General features: G+C 35.6%; 1 protein-coding gene across 4 annotated transcripts in view; it reads right to left on the bottom strand.

Moving 5' to 3' along the window:
- Nucleotides 1-126: 126 nt before the first annotated feature.
- plxnb3 (plexin B3) overlaps nucleotides 127-18,563 on the bottom strand; it is a 90,726-nt gene continuing 72,289 nt past the window's right edge. For all 4 annotated transcript variants that reach the window (XM_051903417.1, XM_051903415.1, XM_051903416.1 and 1 more), the window contains exons 14-35: nucleotides 18,334-18,485; nucleotides 17,044-17,310; nucleotides 16,761-16,934; nucleotides 16,540-16,684; nucleotides 16,065-16,301; nucleotides 14,732-14,890; nucleotides 12,620-12,768; nucleotides 12,360-12,460; nucleotides 10,769-10,986; nucleotides 10,068-10,246; nucleotides 9,561-9,627; nucleotides 8,463-8,609; nucleotides 8,207-8,366; nucleotides 7,983-8,086; nucleotides 7,001-7,082; nucleotides 6,696-6,862; nucleotides 6,377-6,537; nucleotides 5,744-5,891; nucleotides 5,504-5,568; nucleotides 5,309-5,384; nucleotides 4,126-4,200; nucleotides 127-4,042 (exon numbers count right to left, since the gene is read on the bottom strand). In XM_051903417.1, the coding sequence (XP_051759377.1) occupies nucleotides 3,938-4,042; nucleotides 4,126-4,200; nucleotides 5,309-5,384; nucleotides 5,504-5,568; nucleotides 5,744-5,891; nucleotides 6,377-6,537; nucleotides 6,696-6,862; nucleotides 7,001-7,082; nucleotides 7,983-8,086; nucleotides 8,207-8,366; nucleotides 8,463-8,609; nucleotides 9,561-9,627; nucleotides 10,068-10,246; nucleotides 10,769-10,986; nucleotides 12,360-12,460; nucleotides 12,620-12,768; nucleotides 14,732-14,890; nucleotides 16,065-16,301; nucleotides 16,540-16,684; nucleotides 16,761-16,934; nucleotides 17,044-17,310; nucleotides 18,334-18,485 (3,138 nt within the window). In that variant the 3' untranslated portion in view covers nucleotides 127-3,937. The remainder of the gene's footprint in view (nucleotides 4,043-4,125; nucleotides 4,201-5,308; nucleotides 5,385-5,503; nucleotides 5,569-5,743; nucleotides 5,892-6,376; nucleotides 6,538-6,695; nucleotides 6,863-7,000; nucleotides 7,083-7,982; nucleotides 8,087-8,206; nucleotides 8,367-8,462; nucleotides 8,610-9,560; nucleotides 9,628-10,067; nucleotides 10,247-10,768; nucleotides 10,987-12,359; nucleotides 12,461-12,619; nucleotides 12,769-14,731; nucleotides 14,891-16,064; nucleotides 16,302-16,539; nucleotides 16,685-16,760; nucleotides 16,935-17,043; nucleotides 17,311-18,333; nucleotides 18,486-18,563) is intronic.

Here is an 18,563-nt window from a genome sequence, read left to right on the forward strand (position 1 = left end):
CATACTATATAGAACATACTTTTTAGTGGTCTTGAAGTAAATAAGTACCTACTCAAGAGTATGCGATTTTGGACACACCCATTGTTCTGGTGTCAAGAGATATACAAAATTCAAACCAAACACGTCTTCACTGTTAAAATTATAGCTTTATTTTTTTTCCAGATACAAATGTCCATTTCACTCATTTTAACATTTCAGCTTCCAATTTCTCCTGATTGGAGAGAGTAAATCTGTCCAAGTAAAAAAAAAGAAAAAGAAAAACATGTCCTCTTCACAATATGTACAGGCACATATACACAATTGTTAGCAAACTATACACAATACAAATACAAAAGAGTAAGTCTTTTGACTGGGTTTAAGTTCTCTTTTATCCCTAACTTCATTAGAAAATAACCATATATTATTTCTATTTTTTATTTTTTTTACCCTTGTATAAAAGTTGTGTAAAACTCGGTGCCGGGCAAGGGCTCCATATACACCAACGATTCTCTAAACAACGGTCTGAATTGTTTATCTGCAAGGATACAAAGCTGTATTCCACACAATTGGCAAAACAGTAAATCGCAAGACTGTACAAAAAAGATTTCGCTGGATTCTCTCAGAGAAAAGTGCACATAACAGGAGATTTGCTAAAAAAAAAAAAAACCTCAACGTCATGTACAAAGCGCTACAATTACTTACAAACTCTCATGCATTCACACACACACATTCTCAGACAGTGTTTTTATGAACGTCATGCACTCATAATGCAGTCCATCGAGTGGACCTCTCAAAAAGCACCCCAATCAGAAAATCCAATCAAATCTCAAGCATGCATCAGCCTATAATAATCAAAAAATACACCAAGAGGCCAAACACATTCAACAACAGGATAATAAACATACACAGAATGAGAAAACTAATAAGTTTCCCATTTTTAAAACCCAACCCTGTGCATACATTAGTATGATGAAGCGTAATAGTTCAAAATCGCATAAATAAATGCAGGAACAGGGAAGCCTTCAAAGATACATTTGAGATGTCTAGATAGCATTGAATTCATTATTTTCAGTTCTATACACAAAAGGGACCGTGTTGATGCTTCAAGATCAAACTACAAAAAAATTAGACATTATGGATGAGCCAAAATGTAAACACAAAGTGCTTCAGGCAAAAACATACTTTATGTAGCTAAAAAGAACGGGTGCACAAAAAAAATTAGAATTTGCACCTTCATCATCACGTTTAACACAGATCACTCCAGGAAATGAGCTGGTAGGGAAAACTATGAAATGAATTAGGCTACACAAGAGCGTTTGTACTGAATCCATTGAGAATCCTGAGACTCCGCCTCGTATGATCTTTACAACAGGCAACAGCTGTGCCACAGTTCATCTTCTTCTTGATTTGGCAAGTAATGTCAAGCATGTTTACTTGGTAGACATTATAAAAAGTAACAAAGAAGGCACATTTGGCGGTCATGTATAAATAAGCATTATTTACAATATAATAAGTTAGTTTCTATTCAGTGTCTGATGTACACAACTCTCAAGCCAACTGCTGCTTTTCAAATCATTGAGACAAGTGAATAAAGATGCTTTTCTCCATTTGTTAACCCAATATCTCCCAAGAAACTGGGCATTCCAGCTGCATTGAAATTTCATTTGAGACTCAAACCGCATGAGAGTAAATCTTTGAGAATTGTGCTCTCTTGTGCTGTTAAATACAAAGCATTAGGAAATCAATGCCATGTCAGTGTGGGTTAATCTCACAAATCATGCAAGGATCCGGGTCTTATTTCATGCTCAAATCAAATAAATAAGAAATTTATTTTGATTTAAAAAATTAAAAAATAAAAATAAAGCCCTTTTTCAGGACCATTAAAGGCACAATATGTAATTTTTCCGCCACTAGAGGTCACTTATTCAAAACAAAGATGTAGCTTGGTGATGCCTTGATTTCGCAGAATCACAGATGGTGTTGTCTTCACATCTACAGCCGGTGGAAAAGAATTGGGCAGTAATCATATTCTTGGATGAGCTAATGTATTAAATATTTATTAACATTACTGTAGTATGAAGCAGGGTGTGGCTGAAAGTCATTGGAGCGATTGCTAATGAGAGACGAGCACGACACACGGCTAGAGAGAAGCGGAACTTATATTATGAAGCAGACGACCTCTTCCGCTTCTTCCGGTCATGCGTATGTGGGGAAACGCAGCTCTGTTTTATCATATTAGATACATTTGAGTTTTGAAAGTTGATGTAATGCTACTCTGCGTTAGCTCGGCGGATACTATGAGACACTCGTTGCACACTGCGGCAAACTAGATCGATATTAGGCATGGTAAAACATGGTACTCACGGTAAATCAAGAAAACGAGATTTAAACAATAAGACTTACTGTGTTGAGCTATATAACATGATTAGTTTTCTATTGACGAATGTATCCAAACAGTTGCTCGCCTGTCTAATAAAAACACATAATATATTAAGGCGTCTTTGGTGTTTTTATGGTTTCTACAAAATAAAACCCGAAATCAAGTATAACGCGGGTATGATGTCATTGATAGGTGACACACGGACACGGTCCGTGTCCTGTTTAAAATTGCTTATTTCTCTGGATTTAAACATTCTTGGAAACATCTGGGATAATGTAAGTACACAAGTCAACAAAATATATAACATTGTTCTAGTGGTTTTTGGACATTTTAATCCAAATGTTACATATTGTGCCTTTAAGATTGTGAATTATGACATTTTTACGAGACTCACGATGCAATGCAAACTAATATATCATTTTTCGTTTTAAGTGTGAAAATATAATTTCTTAATTTCTTTTTTGTTGATTTGAGAGTGAAATGTAACCTGAACCCATATTTTACAGGGACCTATCACAAATATTTGGCGTGTGAAGATGCATTAATGTTATGATCAACTAAACTTAACCAGGTTATAGTGCTACAAATCAGAATTCAGATGATCACATTTAACAATTTTGTATCCCTGTGTGAGAAATTCTAGATATTTGAGATCCTTAAAACAGCAGAAAACCTGAAAACTGTGACCTTTTGTCCTTCTTTTGCATGCACACATAAAGCTACACACAAACATGCACACAAATATTGTGCTCTTATAACATGTTCTGGCACTTGTGTGCTTAGACTTACTCTACAGTCCCTGTAAAAGCTTAATACTTGTTTTGATCTGCAATACTAATGTAGAAATGTTAGTATAAAAGGTTAATACAACACGGCCAAGGACAGTCTTTGACTTGGGATTTGATAGTGGAGGAGCAGAACACTTCTAAACCTGGAAAAAAAATATTCCTTGTACAGTAGAAGTAAATGTGGGACTTGTCCACGGCGCTGACATGATTGTAATGGTTGAACGTGACAGATTTTGTTGAAACGGTTCATGAAACTCTATACAGTAGATCTGATCACTTGAATGGAAGTAAAAACAATATAAAATTTGTCTTAGCATGTCACAACATGTGAGAGCTGCTTCAGTAGTGTCATTAAAATAGACTCGGGTCAGAGAATTTGAATTAAGTAAACTTCACATATACAGCAGACCCTTTCAGACAAAACACTTCATAATTAAACATTCTCTCTCTCTCTCTCTCTCACACACACACACACACACACACACACACACACACACACACACTTCCCATCAGTCAATACTCCGGTGAGCAGTTCAGAGTCTCAGTCTGAAAAGCAATCCTTCTCCAATAAAAATCCCATTAAGGTTTTATCGGAAGAAAGTGATCATTACTTCATTTCCTGTTCCCTTTTGTTAAGAATATACAGCAAGTTTATGTGAACGGTTGCAGAAGCACCCAAGGGCTTGAAGTAGTGGTTGCATTACATCAGCCGATCAGTCGAAAGCAGTGGTCTGATTTCTCTCAGATGTGATTATTGATGATTTTAGACAACAGGGTAAAAGGTCAAAGCCTAAAGGTCAGTGACTTTATTCTCCACCAGGGCGGCGACCTGCTGAAGCCGATACGCCAACTGCATCTTTTGACCCGCAGCGTCTTCCTCCAGAGACATGATAATCTGCACATAATGCAATATGAGAAATAGATTAATTTTGCTCTAGCACAAACAACATGAGAAGCTTAAATCCGTCCCATACTGACCTGATCATAGTATTTGTTGATATACTTGTACAGCTCATGCAACGCCACCAAACTGTTCATCTCGGATGCAAAGCTCTAAAAACAGACAGTCATCAGAATCTTAAAATAGCACGTTTAAGTGTTCATGATAAAGAAAGGAGAAAATATTTTCAAAAGGAAGGAAAGATAAGTTTAAGACACAAAAATAATGTCATTTTTTACATCTTAAATACATGTGAGAGTACACTAATTATATATATATATAATTTTATTTATTTTCTATTTTTTTGGGTTGGGGGGAATGAAGATTAAGATTTAGTGTACTCTCACATGTATTTAAGATGTAAAAAATGCCATTATTTTTGTGTCTTCAACTTATCTTTCCTTCCTTAAACTTATCTATTCCCCCCAGTATTTTTTTAAAATATATATTAATATTAAATATATATGAATATATAATTGTTATATATATTATATATTGTTTAAATATACATTTTTTTTAATATATTTTTAAATTTTACAATTATCAATTCAAAAGTTTAAACCACATGACAGTGTTTTTTTTTTTTTTTTTTACAAATATCACAAATTATTAATTTAAAAGATGTTTAATGTTTTAAAATGGTTCATTCAAAAAGTTGTCGCATCACATAATATGGTGTTTTTTTTATACAAATATCATGCATTATTTATTCAAAGATATTTTTAATATTTTACAATTTTATGTACAATTTTATTCAAAACATTGTCACACCACATGACGATTTTGTTTTTACAAACAAATTACAAATATTTTTTAATATTTTACAATCAATTCAAAAAGTTGTTGCACCACATGAAAAGCTGTTTATTTTACAAATATTTTTAAAAATATTTTATATATTAAATATTAAATTTCTTTTTTTTTTTTACTAAAATCAAATTATTTATTCAAAAACATTAAAATAGTTCAAAAATAATTAAAAAAGTACTAACAAAAAAAATTAGTCAAAATAAATTGTAATTCAGAAATTAAAAACATGATCATCATAAAAAAGGTGTATTCAAGTCACTGTATGTGTAATTTTGAATAAATTAATGTCACGTCATTGACCCTTAAACTAGACATTGAATCCCAGATTCTCAATGTGGTTTGATACTTTTGGACCCTGCTGTCTGTTAAAATGTAAAAACACAGTCGGAGTAGAATACAATTCAGTCTCACCCCTGACAGCTCTGTGAGGGTTGAATTCATTTCCTGGTAACAGCCAGACACAGCGTTGTGAATATCACTGTAGTACCTGCAGGAGAGGAAGAAGCTTTATAGCACTAAATATCATGAACTTCGTGCATCCATTTCAGTGCTTATATATGTGTTTGAAAAGGGCCGTATCGCTGTATAACGTTTAGAATTTCTCACCTCTCCACCAGCTGCTTGTATCGTGGGATTTCTCTGGCGTACAACAGCTTATTCACTGGAGAATCCTGAAGGACAAGACACATGACATTGAGTTCCTTTCATTGCTACAGCATCTTTGAGCTTTTGCTTATTTTCTTTTTTCTCTTTCCTTCCCTTGTTCATCTTCTCGCTCTACATGCACACTCTCTACCATAATGAGGTCACAGCTAGAGAGGTCAAGAGGTTAATTGCTATACTGACCCGGCCCACTTTGTGCTCGGATGTAGTGCAGGAATCAATGAAGGTCTGTGCGATAACGGAGAGGACGGCATCCACGCTATCCGTCACCTGTACGTCAAAGACAAACTGAGGATTCTTCAAGATGTTGACCCAGAAACGCAAAGGCAAACTGCAGACGGAGGAAAAACAAGAGTGTATTTAAATAAACATTTAATATAACGAACATAAAAACATCAGGGTTCTTACACTTTCTAACCAATGATTTTCCATGACCTTTCCAATCATTTGCAATCACAGAGTAAGGATTTCTAAAAATCAATCTCTAATGAATCATTCAGACCAATTTCTGAACCAGTTCGACCAACTGATTGGGGGGAAAAAAGAATGATTTGCTTACTTAGAAAAAATTAACACAAGGACAATGACTAGCCAACTAAATATTACAAAATGGAAATATGTACAAAAATTTATATTCACTACAGACATTTGCAGGTTTCATAAATTCCCAGAGCTTTTCCATTATCTTTGTAATTAATGGATTTTAAAATTATTAAAATTCAAACTAATTCAAGATTACTGGATAAAAGTTTTTTTTCTCAAAATGCTTCATTAAAAAGTTTTATAGATCAAGGAGACGTAGGCAGTAATGCCGACCTGTTTGTTTTCCAGATGTGAACAGTCTCTGGGTCATCGATGCCATGTTTCTCCGCCATGTCATCCAGGAAGTCAAAGAAGAACCTGACAGCGATGGGTGGAGGGCGTTTCGTGCTCAGTATGGCTACAAAGACGTCATCTACAAACTTCTGCAGAGTGCCCTGAAGATACACATTTATAAACAGAGCAGCTTTCAATCACACTGACAGTCAGCAGCAGAAAACAGATCTCAAACAAACATGAGAAGCGGCAGGATCCGTTTGATGTGTTTGTGTGTGTGCTGTATTAAAGATGACTCAATCACAAACATCTCACGTACTTTCATTGAAAGCAGTCGTGTAAGGTAGATCTCAGGAATGGCTTTTGCCCGCTCTCTCTCTCTCATGCTGCTCTTCCTGTGTTTGGGGATCTCGGGGTCTTCGCTCGGCTTCACCAGATGCCACAGCCGAAGACCTTCCTCTTCCTCTCCCTCCAGCATTGGAGTTTCTACAGCAATTGCAAGGAGCAGACCAGATATCAATAAGAAATATATCATTTTTGCTCTCTGATGGTCAGTAATGAAGTGAATTAAGTGTAAAAGTGATGACTGTTTATATTTGATTGACCAAAAAGTATTAAACTTACTCTCTCCAGTCTGGTAGACCTGATTGACTCCAAGAGAACTCTGGGAACGAGGGATGAGAGCGACAGTGGCCCCATCAGGTACCTGAGAAAACAAGAGGAAAGAGATAGAGAGAGATCAAAAATCAAGTCAACCAACTCAAAAATCAACTAACCAACTCACAAAATCAACCATCCATATCAAAATATCAACCAACCAACTCACAAAATCAACAAGTCAACTTACAAAATCAACCAACCATCTCTAAAAAAAAACAAAACAAAAAAAACAAACATCAACCAACCAACTCACAAAAATCAACCATTCATATCAAAATATCAATTTACAAACTCAGAGTCAACAATTCAACTTACAAATCAACCAACTAACTCACAAAATCAAACCAGTCAATTTACTAAACAAAATCAACCATCCGTCTCAAAATATCAACCAACTAACCAACAAAATCAACCAACCAACTCACAAAATCAACCAACCAACTCACAAAATCAACCAGTCAACTCAAAATCAACAATCCATCTCAAAATATCAACCAACTCACAAAATTAACCACCAGTCAATTTACAAAATCAACGAACCAACTCACAAAATCAACCATCCATCTCAAATATAAACCAACTCACAAAATTAACCACAGCTTACAAAACCAACAAACTCACAAAATTAACTATCCATCTCAAAATATCAAGCAACCAACTCACAGTCAACCATTCAACTCACAAAATCAACCAACCAAACAAAATCAATGATCCATCTCAAAATATCAAGCAACCAACTCACAAAATTAACCAATCAACTCACAAAATCAACCAACAAGAAAATTAATCAACCAAACAACCAACCAACCTACAAAGAAACCAGTTAACCATCCCACTAACCAATTAGCCAACCCACATTCAACCAACCAACCAACCCACCTATTAGTCAACAAATTAATCTGAATGAATGTGTAAAATGCAAGTCACAGTAAATGTCCAGCTGTACCTTGTAGTGCTGTAAAGTGTTGATCCGTTTCCAACGACCCTGAACGATGGCTGTGACATCATCATCAGAAAGAGTCAGGTGACCTGCTTGGCCGGATCGCCACTCTGAAGGAACACAATATGCAAAATATGAAGCTTTAACAAAAAAAAAAAAAAAAAAAAGTTTTCTTTAAAACAAACCGAACATAGTTGTGACTAGTCTAGATATATCTACCAAAACCGTACCAAGGTCCAGAGAGTCTGCGGCTGGTCTCTGGGAGAATGGCGCTCCTTTATAAATCTGGTCCAGGATTTTATCTTTAACCTGAGTGATGGTGTCAGTGTCCAGAACTTTAACAGGGCAGGGTTGGACCTCGACACCACTCTTCACCAGCACTGTCAGAGTCTGAGAAGAGAAACACAAACTCTTGTCTTATTCGATTTACTCATTTAGGAGATTTGTTTTGTGTAGCACTGAGATGGAAGTATTACAGAGACTCACCACAGAGCAGTAGTCGATGTCCTCTCTGAGCAGGTGGCTGTCGTTGAGAGTGCGTTTGGCTTTGCCTGTCACTGCATCCACTGGTCCTTTGTCTACCTGGTATTTAATAGCCCTGTACAGCTTGTACAGAGGCTCACCAGCAACCTCCTGCACAAATACACACACACACATTTACATGCATTAGCAAATGCATTTATGTTTGTCACAATAAATGCTGCTTATTTGTGGAAGAGGAAGTTTTATGAGATATTTTATTAAAACTATAACCCATGAGAAGCCTAGTGTTAAGGCCCCGATATACTTCAAGTGAAAAAGAACAAACTGGCGTGAAGTCATTTCGAACAATCAGGCCAAAATGAAGTTAATTTTGCACTTGTTTCGGAAATTCGAAACAGCTTGCCAAAGTGAACTTTCTGGAAAAGTTAGCTGGTAAACATCTTCGAAGTACCATTGATCTGTGGCGATTACATAATAGGTGGGTGTGGCTTTAAGTGCTCTGCCTTCTTCGACGTGGAAATCATTTCTTCTGTTAAGTCCATCGAGGTCAGACGTCCGGGAGTAAAAACATAAATACACTGGAGAGCTGCTTTACAGTAGAAATCGTAGTTGTATTTAAAAGAGACTGCTTGCTTTTAAACAATCCATTGTATAAAATGCAATATAAATAAACGTGACATGACAATGCTGGATTGAGAAATTGCAGAGCTTGTGCAAACATGTCCACATCGCTATAATCAGATGCTTTCTTAACCACGGTTTTCTCACAACTGTCATTTCCGTTGTGTGTTTATTTTGTTATTGAGAGGAAAGCGCACATATTTACATATTCATTAAACGGTGTGGGCGGCGTCGGGATGTTCGCTAACAGTATACCACTGCAAAGGTACTTCCAACTTCTTTTTACTGAAGAATGAAAAAGAACTTTGCTGTGAGTCTATCGGGGCCTTTACAGTGATTTTATCACAGTTAAGATACAAAGCAGAGCTCTGTGAACATGGCAAACACCATATAAATATAAAAACTATTTATTCTGATTTATTCTCATTATTCACTATCAATGCAAATGCATAGAATTGAAGCCATCACATGCTCTGATACCTTGAGGAAAGAGTAGAGACAGATGGACATCCAGTTGGTCAGCATCTTTTCCACAACCGTCTCAGTCCTACAGATGACAACATGTATATCACTTCAGATTAGATTTACTATAATCAGATCAAGACGGATCAGACCGATTGTTTTTTTGTTGTTTTTTACACAAACACATGATGTATTCATTTTTAAATGTATGTATTTATTTTATGTGACCTAGAACCTTGTTACATTATTTCTGAGTCTCAGAAACCCCAGGAAAAAACATGAATAAATGCAATTAATTTGAATAAGCTAGTAGTCTTATTAGCCTACTTATTATTACTTACTGAATATTATTGAATAATGTGTTCTTGAAAACATACACAAAGTTACAATACATAAAGATAGTAAATATTAATGCCAAGGTCATGGATATTATTCAAAGAACTCTTATACTGATAAAACAGTTGTTTTGGGTAAAATAACAATAATAAATGTATGTCAAATAAATAAAAAGTGAATGTGAAATACCTGCGCAGCATGAGTTTGGGGTTCTTGGCCACATACTGCTGCACTAGATCCCCCAGCAGGGTCTTCATAACATCAGTAAAGTACTCCAGCTTATCATGAAGGGCCATCGTGAGAAGAGACGCAACGTAACCTCGGTCTCTCTGTGAGAAATTCTGCTGTGCCTCCAGAGTATGGATGAACTAGAGGAATGAAGAGGAGAGTTTACCAGCATTAGTGCCACAGATGTTCCCTAGAATGTTCACTATAAGAGCATACTAGTTTGACCAATTTCAATCAAACAGTTCGGGCTTTCAAAACACTGCACTCGTAAAACATCTACAAAGCCTCAGACTACTGAGATAGATAAATATTTAAAACGCTAAAGTTCAGCGCTGAAGTTTCTTCACTGCTGCCTGACAGTTTGGCAGCTAAACACAGATAAAGCATCAAAAAGAGAGGATAGCGACTGAGATTTCCAAAATAATAAAAAACAAAAACTCTGTGCTAAACAGGCATCCACCTGCATTCAACACAAAATGAATATTACATTTGCTTTCTTTTTCATCCTTTGTTTAGTCTTTGAGGTGAAATAATGGCTCCAAAAACAGCCACTGATGCACTGAATACGCCAGCGGCATAAACACTGTAATTACACTCGGATTCCTTTTCCTCTGCAGGAAGCTAGAGTCGAACTGACAGCAAAAACAAGGCACTACACTGACCCGTATAAGGAAGAGTCTGTTGTTGAGCAGGTTGTTGAGCTGACCCAGGCCCTGCTCCACAGTCTGTCTACGAAAATCAGGCAAATCCAGATTCTGACTCAGTGGCGCGCCCTTCTGCCCAGGGAAGAAAACGCGCTCTGCATAAGTGCGGTAATCCAGAAAGGGGATACCAGGACCACCAACGTCACTGCTCAGATCCATCATCTCCGTCATCAGATCTGAAGGGCAGGAAACAGTTAGTTTAATGGTGTATGTGATGGATATTGTTAATCAAAATGTGCCTCTCAATTTGCATTAAAAAAAGTGGATGACAGAACATTGATAATGATATAATAATAATAAAAACAATTACAAACCATGTGTGAAGATTATCTATGTACATATATTTTTATCAATATACTGTGTGTATATCAATAATAATGTACATATGTTCATATTATATATATAAAATAAGTGTATAATATATATATATATATATATATATACATATACACACACACACACACATATAATAATTATTATTTATAATAAAAAAATAATAATGCATATGTACATATGTATATTAATAATTATCATTTTTAATATTTATATTAATAATTATAATATTTTATTAAAAATAATTATTATAATATTTGTATATATATATATATATATATATATATATATATATACACACACACGCATATTATATATATATATATATATATATATAATATGAACATATGTACATTTTTATTGTTTTATTATAAATACAGATAAATATATAGATATAAAATAGTTATATATCATACATTTTTTAATTATATATATATATATATATATATATATATATATATATATATAATAAAACAATAATACATATATACATATATATATTTATTATTATTTTTAATATTTATAATAATTATAATATTTTATTATGAACAATTATTCTAATATTTGTATATATATATATATATATATATATATATATATATATATATATATATATATACACACACACATACACATATATATATATATATATATACACACACACACACTTATTATATATATATATATAATATGAAAATATGAACTTTATTGTTTTATTATAAATATAGATAAATATATAGATATAAAATAATTACATAAATCATTAATTTTTTTATTTTATATGTATAATATGTACATGTATTTATAATATGAACATGTACATTATTATTGATTGTTTTATTATAAATATAAATATATAGATATAAAATAATTATATAAATCATAATTTTTTTTACTTTATTACTTTATTAGATAGATAGATAGATAGATAGACGTATTATATATAATATGAACATATGCACATTATTATTGATTGTTTTATTATATAGATAAATATATAGATATAAAATAATTACATAAATCATTATTTTTTTTTAAATTTATTAGATAAATAGATGATAGATGGATGGATGGATGGACAGATAGATAGATAGATAGATAATCTCAAAATATTAGCAGTTTAATCAGCCTCACTGGTACTTTACTCTATAACTAATGGCTACCATGGTATATTATAGTAAGGCCAAACTGTACGGATGAAAAAGTGTTGCCATACCAGTGAACTCTTTCCTGCACTGGTCTCCAACATTTATCTCCAGAGTCTCCAGCTGCACCAGAACCTTTTTATAGTCTCTCAGAGCCTGTTTACTCTTCCGCCTTCACAAACAGAGCGAGAGCAAACACGGGGTTAGAGCACGACCGGTAACAAATGGATACCATTAGAATTCTTCCCGAGTGCTGGATTTGAGTTCACGGCTCGTCGTCATGCCGACAAGCCCAGAAGGGTGAGGAATCTGCCATCTGAAATCACTCTACCTGTACATGAGAATGATGACCAGCACGATGAGAACTACCACCGCGGCCCCCGCTGCCAGACCGATCTGAGCCGCCAGAGGCACCGGCGAGTGTGAATCGTTGTCATACTGCACCAGACCCAAGTCAAACGCCAAGTTTCCCATTAACACCTGAGTGAGACACACACACACACACACACACACATCGATGTTAGCATGTGATAACAAAATGAAGAAACTCACAACCCTAAGCAGGTGTGAAACAACACAGCGTGAAGCAATAAATTACAGCTTTTTAAACAGACGGGTTCCAGGCCACAGTCGGTAGTGAAAACCTCATTTTCACAGCAGAGAAAATGTTTTAACAATAACATATAAACTATTCAAGGCAGACCAAACGTGAGGTTGTTTAGCTATGATATAAGCCTCTGAAGAAGACAAGCCAATGTGATTTCAACTTAATGTTTTTTAACGTCATTATTTTAATACGTTTTTCACAAAGTTTCATAGATAGAGTTAGGGAAGCACAATGTTAAAATTCTAGCTGATAAGCCAATAATTTTTATGTTATGGCCAATAATGATATTGAATTTATATATACTATTTTGTCTAAATAATATTTTAGTGTTTATTAATAAATACTGTATACATAAAAAAAAAAAACTAAAAACAATTGTTTTAAAAGTGAATTTAATTTGAATTATAATGCACTGAAATAATTTTCATTATAATGATTATGAAAATGGATATTCATTTTGATATGTGCAAAACATTACATTTAACAGTGTTACTATTAATGTTTTTAAAGTTTAACTTTTAGTGAGATAAATAACAGCGAAATTGAATATCCGAAATCAACCAATACATCAAAATCTCTAATTCTGGAGAACTTGTTGAAATCCCCATTAAAAAACACTATAAAAATCAAGTGTGTTGAAAAACTGCCTCCATTAAACATCAAATACGTTCTGATTGGTTGTGATTTTATCACTTCATGCCGTTTTTTACTTTCTGTGTGATGAAAACTGTGCGATGCTCAAAACTTGTCATGTTACACAAACACAAAATTTGTCTGACTAAAACGGTGACACCCAAAATATATAGTTTTTAAAGCTTTTTAACAGTTATCGAGGTTGAGCCAAAAACCTAGGACTGTTTTGTCAAAGTTGGTTTTTGAAATAATCTCCAATATGTAATGAAGTTCTATCGCATGGTAAAAATGTTGTGGGTGTGTACAAAAAAAAACATCGCTTAATACAGAATCCATTACGCACATGGAAAAACATAAAGGTGCCCCCCGGTGGCCAATTTCATTTGAATTTCTCACAGGCCTTTAGGGCTATGAGTCAAACAGGCCCAACTAGTTTCGTTTCCATTGGCCTCCATTAACCTTGTCTAATAGCTGCTCAAATTTCATTGGCTGATGACGGACATATTTTTTGAGATATGTCAATGTCCTCATAGACAATCATGACACCTTGGACAAAGACACTGCATGCCAATTTTCAAGTCAATCGGACAAACAGTGAAGTAATTTTAGCCATATTAATGTTTTTTTTTTTTCTGTTATAGCACCACCAGGTAATGTGTAATGTGGCCAGTAATGTGTCAGTCGCCACATCCTTTTTCATGCGACCACAGAATGAGCTCTTAAATAGGTGCGCTCAGTTCGGTGAAAATGTCTCACGAATTATAGCCATTTTAGTTAAAGTGGCTCCACCTACTTCGAACGTTTTGGCGGCCCTTAGGGACCGTGAATTGAATATTTTTTTTTTTTTTTGAGATAATTATTGACAATCAGACTCCAGAGAATCTCAAAACCTAGGACTAGTTCGCAAAAGTAGGTTATTCCAGAGTTTAGGAGCCATTTCGTACTTTTGACTGCTGTAGCGCCCCCGTCAGGCCGATCAGGGCAAACCTTGATGACGCTGTAGATGGTGTGAGTACTACCAGCGCTCAAAGTTTCAAGTCTCTACAACTTACAGTTTGGTCTGCCTGATCACTTTTAGGGGAGAATGCTGATCCTTGGAAATTTTAATAATTACAATAGGGTTTCAGCGCTATGCACTTGAACCCTTAACTAAAAAAACATGTGCACTGAAACAACTAAAGAAGACACTGGATTCAGACTGACCGTAAGCCTGGGTAAGTCATCGTCATCCAGGGCGAGAGGCTGTTCCTCAGGAGGTTCGCAGTACAGATGCGTGTTATCCAGAGTCTTGACGTCACATTCTTCCTTCCCCAGCCGGGCCAGAACTTCCTCTCTGCTCATGGCCAGGGTCAGTCCCTTACCCTTCAGAGACAAAACACACATCTTCAGTCACAACTAAATTACAGCTGTTTCTGGTGCAAAACAACAGGGTTATCATCATTAACTAAAACTACTAAAATCATTTTTGTTAATTGAAATAAATCTGAAATAAAATAAAAATATTAGATGAAAAACTTAAAGTGCTATTTTAAAAGGTTCCTAATTTTGTTTTAGAGGTCTTCTACAATAGATTTACATGCATCAAAGGTCAAAAAACACTTAATTTTCTCATAATATACAGTATGTACACTGTAGCATCCCCTCTTTTCTCACAGTGTCTGAAATGGTTCAATCAAGGATCTGGTCCTCCTTACCGCAAGCCTACTCTGCTCTGATTGGTCAGACGGCACAGTCTGTTGTGATTGGTCTACCGTTTACAGTGTGTCAGAAACTAAATAACTATTACCATATCAGAATTTTAGCTCCTTCCTCAGCACTTGATACACAGTGATACGAACAGTAACAATCGGTTTTACCATATCAAATCGAACACCTTTAGAAGTGCATGCAAAGTTTTTTTGCTTTGGCAGCGCCGAAAACGGCATCTTCTCGACATGTCAACAACACAAACCAAACTCTTCCATGCTTCAGCTACAGCTACAGTGTTTGAGGGTCAAAGTAAACGTTTTTCACAAGCAGCCAATGAAAAACATAGACTGGCATTATGCAAATTTGTTGCAAACCTACATAGGTTTGTGCAGGAAGTAAGACTGGAGTTACTGTTCAGAATTGGTTCTTTCTTTTGGAAAACAATAACTTCATTTATTTTGCACTTTGCAGACCTTTTACATTCACAAACAACTGTATTACACACGACATGAAAGTAATATCCGGAAAAGCATGATAGGGGCACTTTAAACTAAACTAAAATTAGAAATGTTTCCTTTTACAACTAACTGAAGTAAGTTGAAGCACTGTAATTACTAATTGGAAATTAATAAACTAAAAAAAATGAATTAATCCTAAATTTTAATATTTAAAAAGAACAAAAACTAATAAAAAAAAGGGCAAAAAACAACAAAATTACTAAAAATAAACTAAAATTAAAATAAGAACAGACACTATAGAAATTATTCACAATAATAGTACATAAAATAATACTGAAATCATACTGGTGGACCTTAAATGAAACAGAACGAAACAGAAATGCATGCACCTCTACTGCCAGGACTCCTCCAGGTTTGAATCGGATGGCTGTTCCGTGGGACTCACTGTTGAGCTGGAATAAGTCTGGGTTTGGGTGGTACGTGAACGGCTTGTTCTTGATGGTGTGAAAATCGATGTGCACATTGTCCATCTCGAACCACACTCGCACAATCCTGGATTTCGGCGGCACCTCTGGGCTCTTGCAAATCATTTGCTCCGAGGTAACATTGGTGCACAAACTCTGACTCTGAAGACAGAAAGAACATATGCACTACAGCACTTCCGAGAACATTTTCTCTCACAGGCTTTAACAAGTTCAAATTTAGTCAAGTAAATGATTAAACCATCTCTGAATAAATATTTGAACCTCTGAGAATGAATCAAATGTATAAGTCCTGTTTGCATTAATTCTGAAAAGGAATTCTGTGTTTGATATGTAAAATTGGTTGAAGCAATGTGTGAAATGAGTTTCCTGATTGTTTTACCACAGCCAAGGGACTCCTATAAGAAAATTGAGTGGATCGACGTCTTCTGACTTCAAAACTCTCTCTAGGCTCATAAGAGACTGACATCTTCGGGTGCTGAACGACATTTAGGTTCTGGCCGGTCACGTTTATAACACGTCCACCCCTAAATTTAAATAATAACGTTAGAGGAATTCAGTGTAAATGTAGGATGCATAAGAATAGGACTTAAACGCACGCACCCGTAGAAACTCTCCGTAGGTGATGCATCAGTAATCACTGGGTCTTCCATATAGCTGAAAAGGAATCTATCCAAAATCCTCTCTGCTTTTCCAAACACAACTTTCACTAGCACTTTTCCAGTTTGGTTTGAGTGACTGGTGCGACAAATCAGCCTCGTGTCACTCACTTCATTGCTTATGGAAAAAAACAGAGAAGACTTAGATATATGCAACTTGCAGGATCCTTTCAGTGAATTGATTTGCTTTTTCCATCAATAAACAGATGAAAGATATTAGCGCTTACATGCGACAAGGCTTTGAGCCCAAGAACACCTGCAGGCCAGTGATTTGGTCACTCCTTTGTTCTGTTCTTTGTCCCGTCAGGAGCTGCGACCCGTTCACCGTTAGTGTCGTGCCCCCAGCCAAGGGCCCTTTTACGGGCACAATTGTGTGCAGCTGTGGGTTCTGATATGAGAACGTCTGCTGGGACTCTCCTTTCTCTGAACCTCTGACGGTGATGATGACCGGTCCGGCTGTGACATTTGCGCTGGCCTGGAGCTCACATACAATGCTGAAAACAAAACCAGAATTATGCACATATGAAGTTTGATGGCAACTTCTCATTATTTGATGCACTAAAACAGTTATTTTAAAGGGATAGTTCACCCAAAAATGAAAATGATCCCATGATTTACTCATTCTCAAGCCATCCTAGGTGTATATGAATATCTTTTTCTTTCAGACGAACACAATCAGAGATATATTTAAAAATATCCTGGCTCTTCCAAGCTTTATAATGGTAGTGAATGGAGAGCACAATTTTGAAGCCCAAAAAAGTGCACCCATCCATTATAAAAATAATCCATATGGCTCCAGGGGGTTAATAAAGGCCTTCTGAAGCAAACAACGTGTTTTTGTAAGAAAAATATCCATATTTAAAACTTTATAAACTAAAATAACTAGCTTCTGGCATACCGCTATATGCATACGGCGCAAGTCGACTTGCGCCACAAGAGTAACTCCTGACGCGATGTACAGTATGACGTAAGATATAGGATTAGTGTAAGCGTTGACGCCTCTTGCGGTTTAAACAAATAGGGCTGTGCAACAAACTCAAGCTCCTCTTCTCTTATATTGAAATCTTCCGACATTTCTATTTAAAATTTCTCATTTCTAATTCATGACCGGTGTTTTGTTTTGCTCTATCCTCTGCGCTTCCGCGTTCATCAATACTTCATGTGTCGGATCAGGAGTTACTCTTCCACCGCAAATCAACGCGTACAGCTGTCTGCCAGAAGCTACTTATTAAATAAAGCTACTTGTTAATAAAGTTTATAGTTGTACAAAAACCCATCGCTTCGCTTCAGAAGGCCTTTATTAACCTCTTGGAGCCGTATGGATTATTTTTATTATGGATGGATGCATTTTTTGGGGCTTCAAAATCTCACCCCACATTCACTACCATTAAATATATCTCCAATTGTTGTCGTCTGAAAGAAGATAGTCATATACACCTAGGATGGCTTGAGGGTGAGTAAATCATGGGATAATTTTAATTTTTGGGTGAACTATCTCTTTAAGAGAGATGTTGTACCTGGTGGAAATGCGATAGGCTTCAGGCAGAGGTCTACAGCTGACCCCTGCCACTGTCACTCCTGTCTGGATATCCTGGAAGCTCTGGCCTAGGTTTGATCCCTGGATCGTCAGCAGTATGCCACCCTCCAGTGGACCGGTCAGTGGCTCAACCTGTACACACAGATAAAAAAGTCAATAATTGCAGAAAATGATCTCTTTAACATTTAGAGGGGCAGTAAGCAATTTCTG

This window comes from Ctenopharyngodon idella, chromosome 8 (assembly GCF_019924925.1).
Source record: "Ctenopharyngodon idella isolate HZGC_01 chromosome 8, HZGC01, whole genome shotgun sequence".
Lineage (NCBI taxonomy): Eukaryota > Metazoa > Chordata > Actinopteri > Cypriniformes > Xenocyprididae > Ctenopharyngodon > Ctenopharyngodon idella.